Source organism: Pristiophorus japonicus, unplaced genomic scaffold, assembly GCF_044704955.1.
Source record: "Pristiophorus japonicus isolate sPriJap1 unplaced genomic scaffold, sPriJap1.hap1 HAP1_SCAFFOLD_110, whole genome shotgun sequence".
In the NCBI taxonomy this organism is placed as follows: domain Eukaryota; kingdom Metazoa; phylum Chordata; class Chondrichthyes; family Pristiophoridae; genus Pristiophorus; species Pristiophorus japonicus.
This window is the reverse complement of record NW_027250756.1, coordinates 1,624,699-1,642,855: the sequence shown is the minus strand read 5'-3', so window position 1 is coordinate 1,642,855 and position 18,157 is coordinate 1,624,699. Positions and strand designations below refer to the sequence as shown.

Below are 18,157 nucleotides of genomic sequence, written 5' to 3'. Positions count from 1 at the left end.
TCAGCAAATCTATTTAAGAAAAGCCTGTAGGCCAATGAGACACTGTTAAGGTGCCAGTGTGCTGCTGGTTTGATTGGCATTTTGCCTGTAATGGACTCCGTATTTTGGTCTCCGTATTTAAGGAAGGATATATCTGCATTGGAGGCAGTTCAGAGAAGGTTCACTCGGTTGATTCCGGAGATGAGGGGATTTACTTATGAAGATAGCTGGCGTAGGTTGGGCCTAAACACATTGGAGTTCAGAAGAATGAGAGATGATTTTATCGAAACATAAGATAATGAGGGGGCTTGATAGGTGGATGCAGAGAGGATATTTCCACTTACACGGGAAACTAAAACTAGGGGACATAGTCTTAGAATAAGGGGCCACCCAATTAAAACTGAGATGCGGAATTTCTTCTCTGAGGGTTGTAAATCCATGGAATTCTCTGCCCAGGAGAGCTGTGGAGGCTGGGTCTTTGAATATATTTCAGGCGGAGATTAAAAAGATTTTTGAGTGATAAGGGAGTAAAGGGTTATGGGGAGTGGGCAGGGAAGTGGAACTGAGTCCATGATCAGATCAGCCATGATCTTATTGAATGGCGGAGCAGGCCCGAGGGGTCAAATGGCCTACTCCTGCTCCTATTTCTGATGTTCTCATGTTCTAACTGAACATTTCTCCCAGTGTAACCTTGTCTGTAATGAAATATGTGTCATTTAATAAGCCTCAGGTCCTTGCTCATGTCTGCTGCAGATTCCGGAGATGAGCGGATTGACTTATGACGATAGGTTGATTTGGTTGAGCCTATACACATTGGAGTTCAGAAGAATGAGGTGATCTCTGTGTGGCCCTGAAGGACTGTGTCCACGTTGAAGTTCTGTTCCCCCTGTAAGATCCTCCCCACAGATTGTCCTTTCTCAGCTCCAGCCAGGTGATGCTATACACTCAGGTGGGAAAGACAAAAATCCACAGCAATGTGTTGAAAGCAAAACTAATTTATGTGTCCATATCCCAAATATTATACCTCTTTCCAGTTACAGGAGTTATTACCATCAGCGTTGCAGGATTTATAAACCCCAACTGTCAGAATGAACACGATGCAGTCCAGGATGTGATTACCAGCAGCAATAACACCAGAATCCAACCCCTGCGGTCACTTGTGAACTCGCTGGTGTCTCAGCAGGTTGCCTGACAGAGAGAATCCCTTCCCACACTCAGAGCAGGTGAACGGCCTCTCTCCAGTGTGAACTCGCTGGTGTGTCAGCAGGTCGGATGACCGAGTGAATCCCTTCCCACAGTCGGAGCAGGTGAACGGCCTCTCTCCAGTGTGAACTCGCTGGTGTGTCAGCAGGTCGGATGACCGAGTGAATCCCTTCCCACAGTCGGAGCAGGTGAACGGCCTCTCCCCAGTGTGAAGTCGCTGATGCCTCAGCAGGTGGGATGATGTAGTGAATCCCATCCCACAGTTAGAGCAGATGAACGGCCTCTCCCCAGTGTGAACTCGCTGGTGTGTCAGCAGGTCAGATGACTGAGTGAATCCCTTCCCACACTCGTAGCAGGTGAACGGCCTCTCCCCAGTGTGAACTCGTTGATGTCTCAGCAGGTCGGATGACCGAGTGAATCTCTTCCCACAGTTGGAGCAGGTGAACGGCCTCTCCCCAGTGTGACCTCGCCGATGTGTTTCCAGCTGGGACGGGTAGTTGAATCGTTTCCTACAAGCCCCACATTTACACGGTTTCTCCCCAGTGTGACTGTGCTTGTGTCTCTCCAGGTTGGATGATTGACTGAAGCCTTGTCCACACACAGAGCACGTGTACAGTTTCTCCCCACTGTGAACGGTGCCTTCTGCTTCCATGGTCAAAAGCTGATGATATTCCAGTCCTGATGTACCGAGTGACCGTCAGATCTTGATATGATATTTGGTTTGAGCTTCCAGTCTACAAATCCTCCCCATTTAACACCCTGTAAAGTGAATTTCAAACAGGAAACGTGAGTGTGAGAGAGAACCCACAAAAACACAAAGGCAGGTTGTGAAATTGAGCTTAATGAATCTGGTCATTTGTGGGGCCGGCACAAGAGAAAAGTGACCATGAAAGCTGCCGGATTGTCGTAAAAACACATCTGGGTCACTGCTGTCCTTCAGGGAGGGGAACCCACCTCCCTCGACAGACCCACATGGGAAATTGTTGGTCCCACTGGGCCCAGAAGTACTGAGGGTGATATCCAGCAGCTTCTACCCCCTCTCCATCCAGCTCAAACTGATGCAACAAACAGACCCACACAGGAGGCCAGTGAGTGACTTCCACATCCAGCGCCCACCTGATACAGAGCGGCTGGGAATTGCTGGGCCTGCTGTCTAAATGTAAGTTGTTGTTTTCCTGGTGTGGGGGAGGTGCTGCCCCCTGGGGTTTCTGGTGCCGGGCCCAGTGTATCCGACTCAGGGCCCGTGAGCCGCGCTCGGCGTTGCCCGGGGCCCGTGAGCCGCGCTCTGTGTTGCCCGGGGCCCGTGAGCCGTGCTCGGTGTAGCCCGGGGCCCCGACAGCCACGCTCGGTGTTGCCCGGGGCCCCGACAGCCGCGCTCGGCATTGCCCAGGGCCCGTGAGCCACGCTCGCCGTTGCCCGGGGCCCCGACAGCCGCGCTCGGCATTGCCCAGGGCCCGACAGCCGCGCTCGGCATTGCCCAGGGCCCGTGAGCCGCGCTCGGTGTTGCTCGGGCCCCGACAGCCGCGCTCGGCATTGACAAGGGCCCGTGAGCCGCGCTCGGCGTTGCCCGGGGCCCCGACAGCCGCGCTCGGCGTTGCTCAGAGCCCGTGAGACGCGCTCGGCGTTGCCCAGGGCCCCGACAGCCGCGCTCGGTGTTGCCCGGGGACTGAGAGCCACACTCGGTGTTGCCCAGGGACCGAGAGCCACACTCGGTGTTGCCCGGGGACCGAGAGCCACACTCGGTGTTGCCCGGGGACCGAGAGCCACACTCGGTGTTGCCCGGGGACTGAGAGCCACACTCGGTGTTGCCCGGGGACTGAGAGCCGCACTCGGTGTTGCCCGGGGACTGAGAGCCACACTCGGTGTTGCCCGGGGACCGAGAGCCACAATCGGTGTTGCCCGGGGACCGAGAGCCACACTCGGTGTTGCCCGGGGACTGAGAGCCACACTCGGTGTTGCCCGGGGACCGAGAGTCACACTCGGTTAAAAAGGAGGCAGACAAAAAGCAGGAAATTAAAGACCAGTTCACCTAACATCTGTGGATGGGAAAATGTTGAAGAGTTCATTCTTAAAGAAGCATTAGCACAACATTTGGAAAAGCATAATTCGGTCAGGCAGTCAGCATGGATTTATGAAGGGGAGGTTAATTCTTTGAGCATGTAATGAACAGGGTGGATAAAGTGGGTGTGGTGTATTTGGACTCCCAGAAGGCATTTGACAAGGTTCCACATAAAAGGTTACTGTACAAGATAAAAGTTCACGGGGCTGGGGGTAATATATTAGCATGGATAGAGGATTGGCTAACTAACAGAAAACAGAGAGTCAGGAAATATGGTTCATTTTCCGGTTGGCAATCAGTAACTAGTGGGGTGCCGCAGGGATCAGTGTTGGGACCCCAACTATTTACAATCTATATTAACGACTTGGAAGAAGGGACCGAGTGTAACGTAGCCAAGTTTGCTGGCAATACAAAGATGGGAGGAAAAGCAACGTGTGAGGAGGACACACGTAATCTGCAAAAGGACACAGACAGGCTAAGTGAGTGGCAAAAATTTGGCAGATGGAGTGTAATGTTGGAAAGTGTGAAGTGATGCACTGTGGCAGAAAAAAATCAAAGAACAAGTTATTATTTGAATGGAGAAAGATTGCAAAGTGCTGCAGTACTGAGGGACTTGGGGGTACTTGTGCATGAAACACAAAAGGTTAGTATGCAGGTGCAGCAAGTGATCAGGAAGGCCAATGCAATCTTGGCCTTTTTTGCAAAGGGGTTGAAGTATAAGAGCAGGGAGGTCTTGCTACAGTTATACAGGGTATTGGTGAGGCCACACCTGGAATACTGCGTGCAGTTTTGGTTTCCATATTTATGAAAGGATACACTTGCTTTGGAGGAAGTTGAGAGAAGGTTCACTTGGTTGAGATGAGGGGTTGACTTATGAGAAAAGGTTGAGGAGGTTGGGCCTCTACTCATTGAATTCAGAAGAATGAATGAGAGGTGATTTATCGAAACGTATAAGATAATGAGGCAGCTTGACAAGGTGGTAGCAGAGAGGATGTTTTCACTGATCGGGGGAGACTAGAACTAGGGGGCATAATATTAGAATAAGGGGCACCCCATTTAAAACTGAGGTGAGGAGGAATTTCTTCTCACACAGGGTTATAAACCTGTGGAATTCGCTGCCTCAGAGAGCTGTGGAAGCTGGGACATTGAATATATTTAAGACAGAGATAGACAGTGTCTTAACCGATAAAGGAATACAGGGTTATGGGAAACGGGCAGGGAAGTGGACCTGAGTCCATGATCGGATCAGCCATGATCGTATTAAACGGTGGAGCAGGCTCGAGGGACCATATGGCCCACTCCTGCTCCTATTTCTTATGTTCTTATTTTCTTATATAGTGGATGTCTGGTATGGGAGTGTGGATTTGACTCTATATCTGTCCATCTCTGGTATGTGGATGAGGGTTTTACTCTCTGTTAGTTTCTGACACGAAAGCATGGATTTTATCCTGTACCTGTCAATTTCTGGTCATTGCCTGTGGGTTTCATTCTGTAACAAAAAGGGCCACATTACAACATAATTCTAAAAGGACAAAGAGTGTTTAAAAAAAACAAGCCTGAAAGCTCTGAGTCTCAAAGCGAGAAGCATTCGTAATAAGGTGGACAAATTAACTGCACAGATAGCTGTTAATGGATATGATGTAATTGGGATTACTGAGACATGGCTCCAGGGTAACCAAGGCTGGGAACATAACATCCAGTGGTATTCAATATTCAGGAAGGATAGCCAGAAAGGAAAAGGAGGTGGTGTAGTGTTAATGGTTAAAATGGAGGTTAATGCAACAGTAAGGAAGGACATTGGCTGGGATAATGTGGAATCTACATGGGTAGAGCTGCGAAACATCGAAGGGCAGAAAACGTTAGTTGGGGTTGTGTACAGACCATCAAACAGTAGTAGGGAGGTTGGGCATTGTATCAAACAGGAAATTAGGGACGCGTGCAATAAGGGTACAGCAGTTATCATGGGTGACAACCTGCATATTGATTGGGCTAACCAAACTTGTAGCAATACTGTGGAGGAGGATTTTCTGGAGTGTATAAGGGATGGTTTTCTAAACCCAATATGTCGAGGAACCAACTGGAGAGCAGGCCATCCTAGACTGGGTCTTGTGTAACGAGAGAGGATTAATTAGCAATCTGGTCTTGCATGGCCCCTTGGGGAAAAGTGACCATAATATGGTAGAATTCTTCATTAAGATGGAGAGCAACACAGTTAACTCAGAGACTAGGGTCCTGAACTTAAAGGAAACTTCAATGGTATGAGACGTGATTTGGCTAGGATAAACTGGCGAATGATACTTAAAGGGTTGATGGTGGATAGGCAATGGCAGACATTTAAAGATCACATGGATGAATTACAACTATTGTACATCCCTGTCTGGCGGAAAAATTAAACAGGAAAGGTGGCTCAACCGTGGCTCACAAGGCAAATTAGCGACAGTGTTAAATCCAAGGAAGAGGCATATAAATTGGTCTGAAAAAGCAGCAAACCTGAGGACTGGGAGAAATTTAGAATTCAGCAGAGGAGGACTAAGGGTGTAATTAGGAGGGGGAAAATAGAATCTGAGAGTAAGCTTGCAGGGAACATAAAAAACTGACTGCAAAAGCTTTTATAGATATGTGAAGAGAAAAAGATTAGTGAAGTCTAATGTCGGCCCCTTGCAGTCAGTATCAGGTGAATTCATAATGGGGAACAAGGAAATGGCAGACCAATTGAACAAATAGTTTGGTTCTGTCTTCACTAAGGAAGACACGAATAACCTCCCAAAAATACTAGGGGACCGAGGGTCTAGCGGGAAGGAGGAACTGAGGGAAATCCTTATTAGTCAGGAAATGGTTGGAGGGAAACTGATGGGACTGAAGTCCAATAAATCCCCAGGGCCTGATAGTCTGCATCCCAGAGTAGTTAAAAAAGTGGTCCTAGAAATAGTAGATGCATTGGTGATCATTTTCCAGAATTCCATTGACTCTGGATCAGTACCTATGGATTGGAGGGTAGCTAATGTAACCCCACTTTTTAAAAAGGAGGGAGAGAGAAAACAGGGAATTATAGACCGGTTGGCCTGACATCGGTGGTGGGGAAAATGCTGGAATCAATTATTAAAGATGTAATAGCAGAGCATTTGGAAAGCAGTGACAGGATCGGTCCAAGTCAGCATGGATTTATGAAAGGGAAATCATGCTTGACAAATCTTCTAGAGGTTTTTGAGGATGTAACTAGTAGAGTGGACAAGGGAGAACCAGTGGATGTGGTGTATTTGGAATTTCAAAAGGCTTTTGACAAGATCCCACACAAGAGATTAGTGTGCAAAATTAATGTCCACATTTTTTTTTCTGCAGTTCTTGTCAGGTAGAACAGTTCCACTTTGGAACAGAATTTTTTCTTCAAAAGGGGGCGTGTCCGGCCACTGACGCCTGATTTGAAAGTTTCCACAATGAAAACGTACTCCAAACTAACTCAGAATGGAGCAAGTGAAGATTTTTGTAGAACTGAAAAAACCTGTTCTACACATTAAAAAATCAGGCGCAGATTTCAAATTAGGCGTCCAGAACGAGGTGGGGGGGGAGGGAAGTCATTAAATTCTACAATCAATCCTTATTGTTTTTATACAAATATTATACAAATAAATCGAACCTGAATAAACATTTATAAGCAAAGAAGAGATTAAATAAAGCATCTTCCTATCTGTGTGAAAGTTCTTCAGCCAGGGAGAATGCTGCAGCAAGCCTCACAAAATGAGGCAGCCGTTCCCGAAGGTGGGCGGGCCGGAGTGAACCGAGCGACTGAACGCGGGGGGGGGGAACAAAGCCATTCCAGATGGCGGGAGGGAGGGAGGGAGGAAAGGAGACAGAATGCTGCAGGAAGCCACAAAAATTGAGGAGCCATTTCCCGACGGCAAAAGGGTATGTTGTCGGGAAACGGCTGCCTCAACTTTCTGAGGCTTCCTGCACCTTCTCAGTGCTGATGGCAATGTGGTTTTATTAAACAATGTTCAAAAACTAAACAGCTACAAAGAACTACAAAAATGGCCGAGTGCCAATGTTTCCTTCACACTGAGCATGTGCGAACGCTCCAACGCACACGCGCAGCGTTGCCGGCAGGAAAACAAATAATTTAAATAGTACCCGCCCCCTCCCACTTACAAAATCGGTGCGAGTGTAGGCTCCGCCCCCCTGGGCGCCGCACCAAGCAGACAAGGAGCTGCAGGGCTCTCCAGAATCGCCAGTTTTTTTCCGGCGCCGTTTTAGGCGCGAAAAACGGGCGCCCAGCTTGGAGGGTGACCGTTTTTTATCGTGTGGAGTCTTGGGCCCATAGTATTGGGGGTAATGTATTGACGTGGTGGGAGAACCGGTTGGCAGCCAGGAAGCAAAGTGTGGGAATAAACAGGTCCTTTTCAGAATGGCAGGCAGTGACTAGTGGGGTGCCGCAAGGTTCAGTGCTGGGACCCCAGCTATTTGCAATATACATCAATGATTTAGATGAAGGAATTGAGTGTAATATCTCCAAGTTTGCAGATGACACAAAGCTGGATGGCAGTGTGAGCTGTGGTAAGGTTTCTAAGAGGCTGCAGGGTGACTTGGACAGGTTAGGTGAATGGACAAATGCATGGCAGATGCAGTATAGTGTGTATAAATGTGAGGTTATTCACTTTGGTGGCAAAAACAGGAAGGCAGATTATTATCTGAATGGTGACAGGTTAGTAAAGTGGGAGGTGCAAAGAGACCTGGGTGTCATGGTACATCAGTCACTGAAGGTAGGCATGTAGGTACGGCAGGCAGCAAAGAAAGCAAATAGCATGCTGGCATTCATAGCGAGAGGATTTGAGTATAGGAGCAGGGAGGTCGTACTGCAATTGTATAGGGCCTTGGTGAGACCACACCTTGAGTATTCTGTGCAGTTTTGGTCTCTTAATCTGAGCAAGGACGTGCTTGCTATTGAGGGAGTGCAGCGAAGGTTCACCAGACTGATTCCCGTGATGGCAGGACTGACATATGAAGAAAGACTGGATCAGCTAGGCTTATACTCACTGGAATTTAGAAGAATGAGAGGGGATCTCATAGAAACATGTAACATTATGACGGGAGTGGACAGGTTAGATGCAGGAAGAATGTTCCCGATGTTGGGGAAGTCCAGAACCTGGGGTCACAATCTAAGGATAAGGGATAAACCTTATAGGACTGAAATGAGGAGAAACTTTTTCACCCAGAGAGTGGTAAACCCGTGCAATTCTCTACCACAGAAAGTTGTGGAGTCCAGTTCGTTGGATATATTCAAGAGGGAGTTAGATGTGGTCTTTACGGCTAAGGGGATCAAGGGATAGGGAGAGAAAGCGGGAGTGGGGTACTGAAGTTGCATGATCAGCCATGATCATACTGAATGGCAGTGCAGGCTCGAAGGGCCAAATGGCCTGCTCCTGCACCTATTTTCTATGTTTCTATGTATCTTTCCATTCCTGGTGTGTGAGTATGTGTTCTGTGCTGTATCTGTCCATCTCTGTTACGTGAATGTGAGCTCTACTCCATACCCGGCATTCTCCAGTATGTTAGTATTGTTTTACTGTGTACCCCAATTCCTGATAGTTAGAAAATAAAACGAATACTCTATCAATTTGTGTTATGGAGGGGAGTGTTTATGCTGAATCTGTCGGTCTCTGGGAAATGAGTCTGAGTTTCACTCTGTATCTATCTGTCTCTGCTATGTGAGTGTGGGCCTTTCTCTGTTTCTCCATTTCTGTTATGGGAGTCTGGGTTTTATGCTGTATCTGTCAAGTTCTGACATGTGATTGTGGGCCTTACTCTATAACTGCCAGTTTCTGTTTAATTGTGAGTGGACTTTCCTTTGTACCTGTCAGTTTCTGTAATGAAAGAGATCTTTACCCTGTACCTGTCAATTACTGGCTCGTGAGTATGGGCATGTCACTGTCTGTCAATTTATGTTATGGGAATATGGATTGTAATATGTCAGCCTCTGATATGTGAGTGTGGGTTTTATACTGTATCTCTCAGTCTCTGATATGTGAGTGTGGGTTTTATACTATATCTCTCAGTCTCTGATATGTGAGTATGGGTTTATACTGTATCACTCAGTCTCTGATATATGAGTGTGGGTTTTATACTGTATCTCTCAGTCTCTGATATGTGAGTATGGGTTTTATACTATATCTCTCAGTCTCTGATATGTGAGTGTGGGTTTTTTACTGTATCACTCAGTCTCTGATATATGAGTGTGGGTTTTATACTGTATCACTCAGTCTCTGATATATGAGTGTGGGTTTTATACTGTATCACTCAGTCTCTGATATATGAGTGTGGGTTTTATACTGTATCTCTCAGTCTCTGATATGTGAGTGTGGGTTTTATACCATATCTCTCAGTCTCTGATATGCAAGTGTGTGTATTTTTCTGTAACTGTCAGATTTTGGTGTATGTTGAGGTTTAATCTGTGCTTTTCAGTTTCTTCTATGTTGGACTGTACCTATTTGTTCCTGCTACTTGATTGTGTGTTTTAGACTGTTCCTATCGGTTCCTGCTATGTGAGTGTGGAATTTACTCTGTATCTGCTAGTCTCTGGTATGTGAACGTGAGAATCAATGTTACTTTTTACATGTATTTCTCTGATATGTGAGTGAAGATTTTGCATTCTCCATGTCATTGTTCAGATGTGTGGGTGTGGGTTTTACTCTGCCCCGATCAGTTTCTGCGATGCAAGTAACAATTTTACTTACTTCCTTTCAGTTTTCCGATATGTGCACATGGGATTTACACTTTACCTGTCACTCTCTGGTATGTAAGTGGGGATTTTATTCTGTTACTGTCACTTTCATATATGTGGGTGTGTGTTGTATACTGTATCTGTCAGTCTATGGTACGGGAATGTGGGTTTTATTCTGCACCAGTCATCTTCTGGTATGTTCGGGGGTTAAATACTGAATCCGTCAGATTCTGAAACATGAATATGGCTTTTGCTCTGTACCCATCAGCTTCTGATATGCGAGTGTGGTTTATACTTTCTGTTTAACATTTTTTCTGATAGATGATTGTCTTTTATTCTCCACCTGCCAGTTTCTGGCAAATGAGTGTTGGTGTTTAATGTACCTGTCAGTGTGATCTGTTTCAATGGTGAAACAGCATGTGATTCTACTGCTCCATGTGGCTGTAAGATTCACAGTGTAACTCTGTCACTTCGGATCACTGTGGGACTGACAGCTTCTGCTGTCTGTGACAATAGGATTGAGGCCAGTTCTGTGTCTCTGCGCTCTGTGAGTGATAATCTACTTACTGTATGTGAGAAGGAGCTGCCTGCACTGTTCCTTGTATTCTGGGTGGAGGAATGATCACATTTGTTCTGGCTGGTTGAAGAATTTTGCTCTGAGAATAATAATACGAGAACATTATTAGTTCTAAGATATGGATGCGGGGACAATACGATGTATCTGAGGGAGTGACAATGGAGCTCTCGATCATCAGCAACACGGTCCTGGAGAACTCAGCTCACCGAAACAATATAACCCGTCTTTAAAATATCTTCTCCCACACTCCTCTCCTGGTGCCTGCAATAGATGCACTTTGTGAAACTCCCCAAATCCTCACTCTCAAGCTGTGTTTCCACTGCTCACTGTCCGAGAACAACAGACACGGTGAGATTGGAACTGAATCAGGAACATTGACTACTGATTTGGGGAAAGAATGCAGCAATGATTGGAAAGAGCGAGTGGTTTACTTTCTCTGTTACCTTACACTATCCACACACAGCCCGAGAATGGCCTCTCGCTTCCCCCACTCACATCTTGTTCCGGAACTAGTTCCTGATCCACTCTGCCCTTACACACAGCCCCCGAGGGAACTAAACCAGGAACGTTCACTCCTGGTTTGGAGAGAGAAAGCAGCAGATTGTAAACAGCAGATTCTGCCCATTCTGTCTCCCTTACCCTGGACACACGTTGTCGAAACACAGCCCGAGAATGGCCTCTCCCTTCCCCCACTCACACCACGCACTGACACTGATTCTTGGTCCACTCTGCCTCTTACACACAGCCCCCGACTCCCCCTGAACTCCCTCCGGACTCAATGCCGAACTCTGAGCCCATCTGCGGACACACTCCCAAAGCGCTGCGCTGCTGTAAGGAGGCTGCTGCTCGCTGCCTTACCCCGGGGACACGGTGTCACCATTCCCGGCTGTTTTAAACCATCTTCTTCCGCTCACTGAGTGAATGGCGATCACAGGCAGTGCTGGGGGAGGGGAGGGCGCATGTGCTCTTCTGCTCACTGGAAATCCACACAGGGGGTGGGGCTGAACTGTGCATGCGCAGCTCTCTGCAATAATTCAATCTGTAAAAATCAAAGTGCACTTTTCTCAATTTACTTTTATCAGAATCTGAGCAAAGGAACTGGGCCTGGGGGGAAAGGACAGAGAATGAGTAAAGCTGCAAGCCTTGTCCCTTGGAGATGATCAATTTGGGATCATTCCGTGCAGGGTGTTTCTCTCCATCAGCCCGTCTTCACAAAGCAATCCTGCAGCAACATCGGAGGGACGAGGGAGTGGGAGTGTTTGCTGGGACCGTGCAGGAGTTAATATCTGACAGAAACAATCCAAGATCAGTTGAATTAGAGTAAAACACTCGGTCACTGAGAGTAATACCGAAGTGTATAATCAAGGGGCTTTCGTGAGGGAAGAACTTAATACAATAACAATTCATAATGAAGTAGTACTCGGTAAAATAATGGGACTAAAGGCAGACAAGTCACCTTGCCCTGATGGTTTACATCGTAGGATCTTAAGAGAAGTGGCTGCAGAGATAGTGGACACATTAGTTGTAATCTACCAAAATTCCCTGGATTCTGGGGCAGTCCCAACAGATTGGAAAACCGAAAATGTAACGCCTATATTTAAAAAAGGAGGCAGACAAAAAGCAGGAGACTAAAGACCAGTTAGCCTAACATCTGTCATTGGGAAAGTGCTGGAGACCATTATTAAGGAAGCAGTAGTGGGACATTTGGAAAAGCATGATTCAATCAAGCAGAGTCAGTATGGCTTAATGAAAGGGAAATCATGTTTGACAAATTTGCTGGAGTTCTTTGAGGATATAATGAGTAGGATGGATAAGGCGGAACCAGTGGATGTGGTGTATTTAGATTCCCAGAAGGCATTTGATAAGGTGGGACATAAAAGGTTACTGCACAAGATAAAAGCTCACTGGGTTGGGGGCAGTATATTAGCACAGATGGAGGATAGGCTAACTAACAGAAAACAGAGAGTCGGGATAAATGGGTCTTTTTCTGGTTGGCAAATGGTGACTAGTGGGGTGCCGCAGGAATCGGTGCTATGTCCTCAACTATTTAAAATCTATATTAATGACTTTGATAAAAGAACCAAGTGTAATATAGCCAAGTTTGCTGATGATACAAAGATAGGTGGGAAAGCAAATTGAGGACAAACAAAATCTGCAAAGGGATATAGACAGGGTAAGTGAGTGGGCAAAAATTTGTCAGATGGAGTATAATATGGGAAAATGTGAGGTTATCCACGTAGGCAGAAATAATAGAAAAGCAAATTATAATTTAAATGGAGAAAAATTGCAAAGTGCTACAGGACAGAGAGACCTGAGGGTGTTTGTGCATAAAACACAAAAAGTCAGTATGCAGGTTCAGGAAGTAGTCAGGAAGGCAAATGTAATGTTGGCCTTTATTGTCAGGGGGATAGAATAAAAAGCAGAGAATCCTGCTCTAAGTGTACAGGGTATTGGTGGGACCACACCTGGAACACTGTGTGTTTAAGCAGAGAAGTCCTGCTCCAAGTGTACAGGGTATTGGTGGGACCACACCTGGAACACTGTGTGTTTAAGCAGAGAATCCTGCTCCAAGTGTGCAGGGTATTGGTGGGACCACACCTGGAACACTGTGTGTTTAAGCAGAGAAGTCCTGCTCCAAGTGACCAGGGTATTGGTGGGACCACACCTGGAACACTGTGTGTTTAAGGAAGGATATACTTACACTGGAGGCTGTTCAGAGGTTGATTCCGGCGAGGAGGGGGTTCTCTGATGAGGACAGGTTGAGCAGGTTGGGACGATACACTTTGGAGATCAGAACAATGAGAGAAATCCGAGGTGTGAGAATAAAATAACTCAGCTCTTATTTTACCAAGATGGCCGCGCATGCGCTTTGCTGCACACTGAACCAAGATGGCGGAGGACTGACCCTGCCTTCCTGTACAAAGATGGCCGCCGTTACCCGGGGCCTGTGACCGGGAGAAAGCCTCGAGGCTGCAGCCGCCGATATTCCGGTTGTTATTCCGGGCTTCCGGCGGGCACCAGGTGTTTCTGAAGCCTCCCCGGCTCCCCGCTGGTCCTTTACTCACCTCCGCCCCGCGGAGTAGGAGCTGTTTGGCGGAACACATTTCACCACAGCCGCTCCGCCATTACACGCACCGCGCATGCTCCAAATACCGCCAGGTCTCGCGCCTGCGCACTGGGCCCCTGTAGTCTGGGCTCGGCACATTCTCCATCGCGGGGGAAGCTGGGTAAATACCCAAGACCACCTCAGTGACTGGGACAGGATTTACTGGGCCCCCATTGGGCACTGAACATGTTCATTCTGGCCCTCAGTCGTTGTTCCTGCTGCTCTGTATAACCCTGTCCCTGAGCTGGACAGTAATGTTCTGTCTCAGGATTGTTTCAAACACCCTGTGTCCAATATTTCATTTTTTCATAACCATCATCATCATCACAGGCAGTCCCTGGAAGCGAGGATGACTTCTTTCCACCCCAAAAAAGATTAAGTTCACAGGTGTTTTAATGAAGGATCTAATATTCCAGATCCTGAGCTACATCTTGAAGGGTGGAAGCTGTCCGTGTTTGGATTTTTTAAATGTGTGGTGGCCGTTGCACACCAGCCACCACACTGGCTTGACAGAGCTCAGTCTTGGTCCAGTGGCAAGGATTACCCCAGGCGACTGGAGACCAGCTGTGCTGCACGGACTGAGCACACATATACCAGTTTGGGCTGGCCCGTGCTGCCCCTAGGCCCTTGCCCCTTCTGTGCCCCAGTCTCATGCCTCTCCTGGGCCCCGGTCACTTCCTTCTATAATCTATTGCCGCTCCTTCGCCCCTCCTGCTGTGCCTGCCCGCACTGCAATTAGCGACGTGACGTTGCAGCCGTCACCATCCTACAATGGAATGCCACCGCCGCACAGTGCTCCCTCTGATGGCCCCGACCTGCTGATGGTCATGCAGGCCGGGACCGTGCCGCTGCACGGGAGACTAATTCATGTTCCCTTCCCTTCCATTTTGGGCCTTTTCTTACTCTAGATTATTTCACTTCTCACGCAGTTCATCTTTTGCCACATCAAATCCCAAGCTTGTTTCATTTGAGTATATGGCTTGTGGATATCATACACTGAACCGGCATGTCTCACTTTACACTCATTTGACGTTCCTTGAAAGAACTATCTTGCTTAAGACTGGAACTCTCTTATTTTCCATATTGTTTAACGATTTTTGAATGCGGTTAATAGATCTCCACACATAATGCATGTGATCACCTTTGAAATGTTCTGGTCTTTGTAATTGTCTTTGCTAATTTTGATGGGTTAGTTGATTATAATTATTTGTTAATAACATACGTTGCAGAAATCTTTTGCATCAAAATAATTGTTTAAACACTTCCTTTATCGGGTCTTTAGCTTCCCCACTGATCTCTGTTGCCTCTTGTGGGGAAATCGAGAACTAGGTGGCATAGTCTGAGCATGAGGTGTCGCCCATTTAAAACGGAAATGAGGATGAATTTCTTCTCTCAGAGAGTCGTGAATCTTTGAAATTCTCTACCCCAGAGAGCAACGGACGCTGGGTCATTGAATATATTTAAGTTGCAGATGGACTGATTTTTGAAAGATAGGGAAGTCAAGCGTTATGTGGAGAGGGCAGGGAAGTAGAATTGAGGCCAAGATCAGATCAATCATGATATTATTGAATGGCAGAGCGTGCTCAAGGGGCTAGATGGCCGACTTCTGCTCCTATTTTTTATGTTCTTAGCATTGATTAGGGGCTGGGTTTAGATGTAGGTTTAGTGGTTAGTGGGTGTGGTTTGTGGTTATGTGTTAGGATTGGGATTAGTGATTGGGATAGTCAATATGATATTCGGCTTAGGATATAGTGATTAACGTAGAAAGCACTATTGGCAATATAAGTGTCACTGAACTTGCCCTTTTCCATTTCATGTTTTTAACCTCTCACAGACGAGTCACAAAACAGCCTCACAATGTGTTAATTCAAGGAACCTTCGTTTCTGCCCAAGCCTCATTTCCTCCCTTCTTTTACATCTCTACATTTCTCACAGAAAAATCAATTTGTGACATTAGATTTGGGGATTTTGGGACAATAACAGAAGGATACATTTGTTGTGCTGGTTACATTTAATCATCAGCCTGCTTGACAAGGTCTTCTGACAATAATCTGTCACCAGGCCTCACCAGTCACCGTCTGATTCCACCATCATATCTTCATTCATTACCCACCTTTTCCCCCTAACTAGAGCTGCTTTCAGCGGCATGGCCATTCCCCATACTGAGGCTCTCTAATTACCGAGCAGAGCATGAACAATGGCACAGACTGGTTAGTCCGAATGGTCCATTTCTGTGCCATATTTCTGATGTAATTCTATAGTCTCAGTGTAAGTGGTCCAAGGATTTGGTGCCTCAGTGTTATTGGTCTCTGGATTTGTTGTCACGGTATTAGTAATCCCTCAAATTGGTGTCACGATGTAATTTATCATGGATTTGATGTCTCATTGTAACTGGTCCCTGTATTTGTTGCCTCAGTGTAAGGGGTCCCTGGATTTGATGACTCAATGTAAGTTGTCCCTGGATTTGGAGGCACAAGGTATGTGGTCCCTGGATTTGGTGTCAACAATACCTCATCACTGGGACTGAGGGTAAACCCGCCGCCCAGCCACGCATTCAGCACAGAATGATCCCACTCAAATCTTTTCCCAATTAACACTTCCCACATTAATTCACCAGAAACAGTCCAGTGCCTGCAAGGAACTGCAACCCCTCGTCTAACTTCAGTGAAACACACAATACAAAACATTTTAAAGGAAAAATAAACCCCATCATAGTTCAACAAAGGCAATTAAGGGGCTGTAAATCCCACTCACTCATACACCTTCTTCACCCCTACTCTCCACCTCCCCCTCCCCAACTACTCTTTCAACCCAACTCCCCAACCCCTCACCCCAACTCCTCTATCATCGCATTTCTCTCAAACCCTCACCCCAACTCCTCTTTTACGCCTAATCTCTAAACCCTCCTCACCCAACTCCTCTTTTAACCGACAATTTAATGTTTAACATCACTTACATAAGTCATCCACACTGGAGGTAAATCTCAGGACCTTCTGTGCGATGGTGAAGTGATCACTGGGCAATAAAATGCAGAGACTGGGGGGAGGCTGCTTATTACCCTCGGTGAGATTTAATCCCATTTCCCACAGTATACTGCGGACAAGTGGTCACCTTGGTAACGGAATGGTCAGTGTGACATCACTTTCGAAACAGGAGCACGCAAGACAATGGGTCATCAATAAATGGGAAAGCAATTAAACACTCTGCAATTACATTGTAAATAAGAACAAATAAAATGCTGGAAAATAACTGGCGAAGACAATAGCTTATCTCTGTGTAATTCACTGTTAAACATTAAGAATGATGTGTTTTGTTTACACACACGCACACACACACGCATATATATCAAAGACTTTGTGTGTGCACTTTTCAGTTGTTGTGCTTAACCAAATGCGTTATAATTTTTGGCCTTTAGGACCTTGCGGGAGCCCACCGGCGGTGCTTGCTGTGTGAGGATATAAGGAGACCGCGCGCGTTTGCTCCTCCCAAACCTGGGGGGAATGGAGCAGATATTAAAAGGGACCCGGACTCCCTTTTCACTGCCTATTTATACTTAAAGGAACAGTGCAGTTTATCTCGGAGTGTCGGAGGACTTCACGAACCGAGCTCCCATTAACAGTCGCTCCCTTCTGTACTGTGCAGTGATTGAAAAGCTGTCGATTTCAGTGACTTGCGCCTTTCTAAAATGTCACACTCTTTTTAATGATCCATTGGACTTGAATTTGGAAAGACTGCAGAATTGTGCAGTGTGACGAAGGTTTCATTTAAAGCTGGAGTAAAATGTGTTTCAAACTATTATTTTAAACCCTCCCCCCATCCCCCAAATTTTAGAACAATCTGCAATACTGACTGGGAAGTTCCCAAGTTCGTTCCTTGATCTGTGCTGTTAGTTGATCTCAGCCAAGGCAGCAGTTCAGGGGTTATAATTGTCCTCACTACCACTGGGCTAAATATGATTAAAAATTAGTCAGTGCCCATGTTCTTGATGCCGTTCCAATGACCTCAACTGGGAAATGACCTCAACTGGGAAGTGTGTGGTTGTAATTTGAGGGCAGGACTGGACTCGACTCTGATGCCTACCACAGTGGAAATGTCTATCCTGTACTTAAAGTAACAACGCTTGTAACCGCCATTTGCAGGGTATCAGAAGGTGAGGGTCTACAGCTGGGAAACTGAAACCAAACATCACGGCAAGATTTGAGAGATTCACCGGATTGATCAGGATCACCTTATCATCAGTCTTTGGAAAAACACCAATCACAGTGGTGAGAAACAGGACACATGTTCTGTGTGTGGATGCACCTTCAACCAATCGTCTAGCCTGTGAGACTCGTGTGCCCAGCTGACTCAACACTGTAAACGTGGGGACAGTGGGAATGGATGCAGATGCTCGTTGGGTGGAAAGACATTAGGGAGAGGCCGTTTACCAGCTGAATGTGGAAAGTGATTCAGTCTCTCATCTCACCAACTGACATTCGAGGACTTAGATAACAGACTTTCTCCTGTGAATATAGAGCTGGC

At 46.5% G+C, this 18,157-nt stretch overlaps 1 protein-coding gene across 7 annotated transcripts; it reads right to left on the bottom strand.

Moving 5' to 3' along the window:
• Positions 1–956: 956 nt before the first annotated feature.
• On the bottom strand, positions 957–13,666 carry LOC139241536 (zinc finger protein 551-like). 7 transcript variants are annotated; one of them, XM_070870041.1, is made up of 4 exons: positions 13,596–13,658; positions 13,232–13,311; positions 10,521–10,609; positions 957–1,941 (listed from the first exon to the last, which is right to left on the bottom strand). In XM_070870041.1, exon 4 carries the CDS (start codon positions 1,832–1,834, stop codon positions 1,133–1,135), a length of 702 nt encoding a protein of 233 aa, XP_070726142.1. In that variant the 5' UTR covers positions 1,835–1,941; positions 10,521–10,609; positions 13,232–13,311; positions 13,596–13,658; the 3' UTR covers positions 957–1,132. The 7 variants fall into 7 exon arrangements, with proteins under 7 accessions (XP_070726142.1, XP_070726146.1, XP_070726143.1 ...); XM_070870045.1 differs by lacking the exon at positions 13,232–13,311 and adding an exon at positions 11,389–11,569 and having other exon boundaries at positions 13,596–13,641; XM_070870042.1 differs by lacking the exon at positions 13,596–13,658 and adding an exon at positions 11,389–11,569 and having other exon boundaries at positions 13,232–13,572.
• Between the last annotated feature and the right edge of the window lie 4,491 nt (positions 13,667–18,157).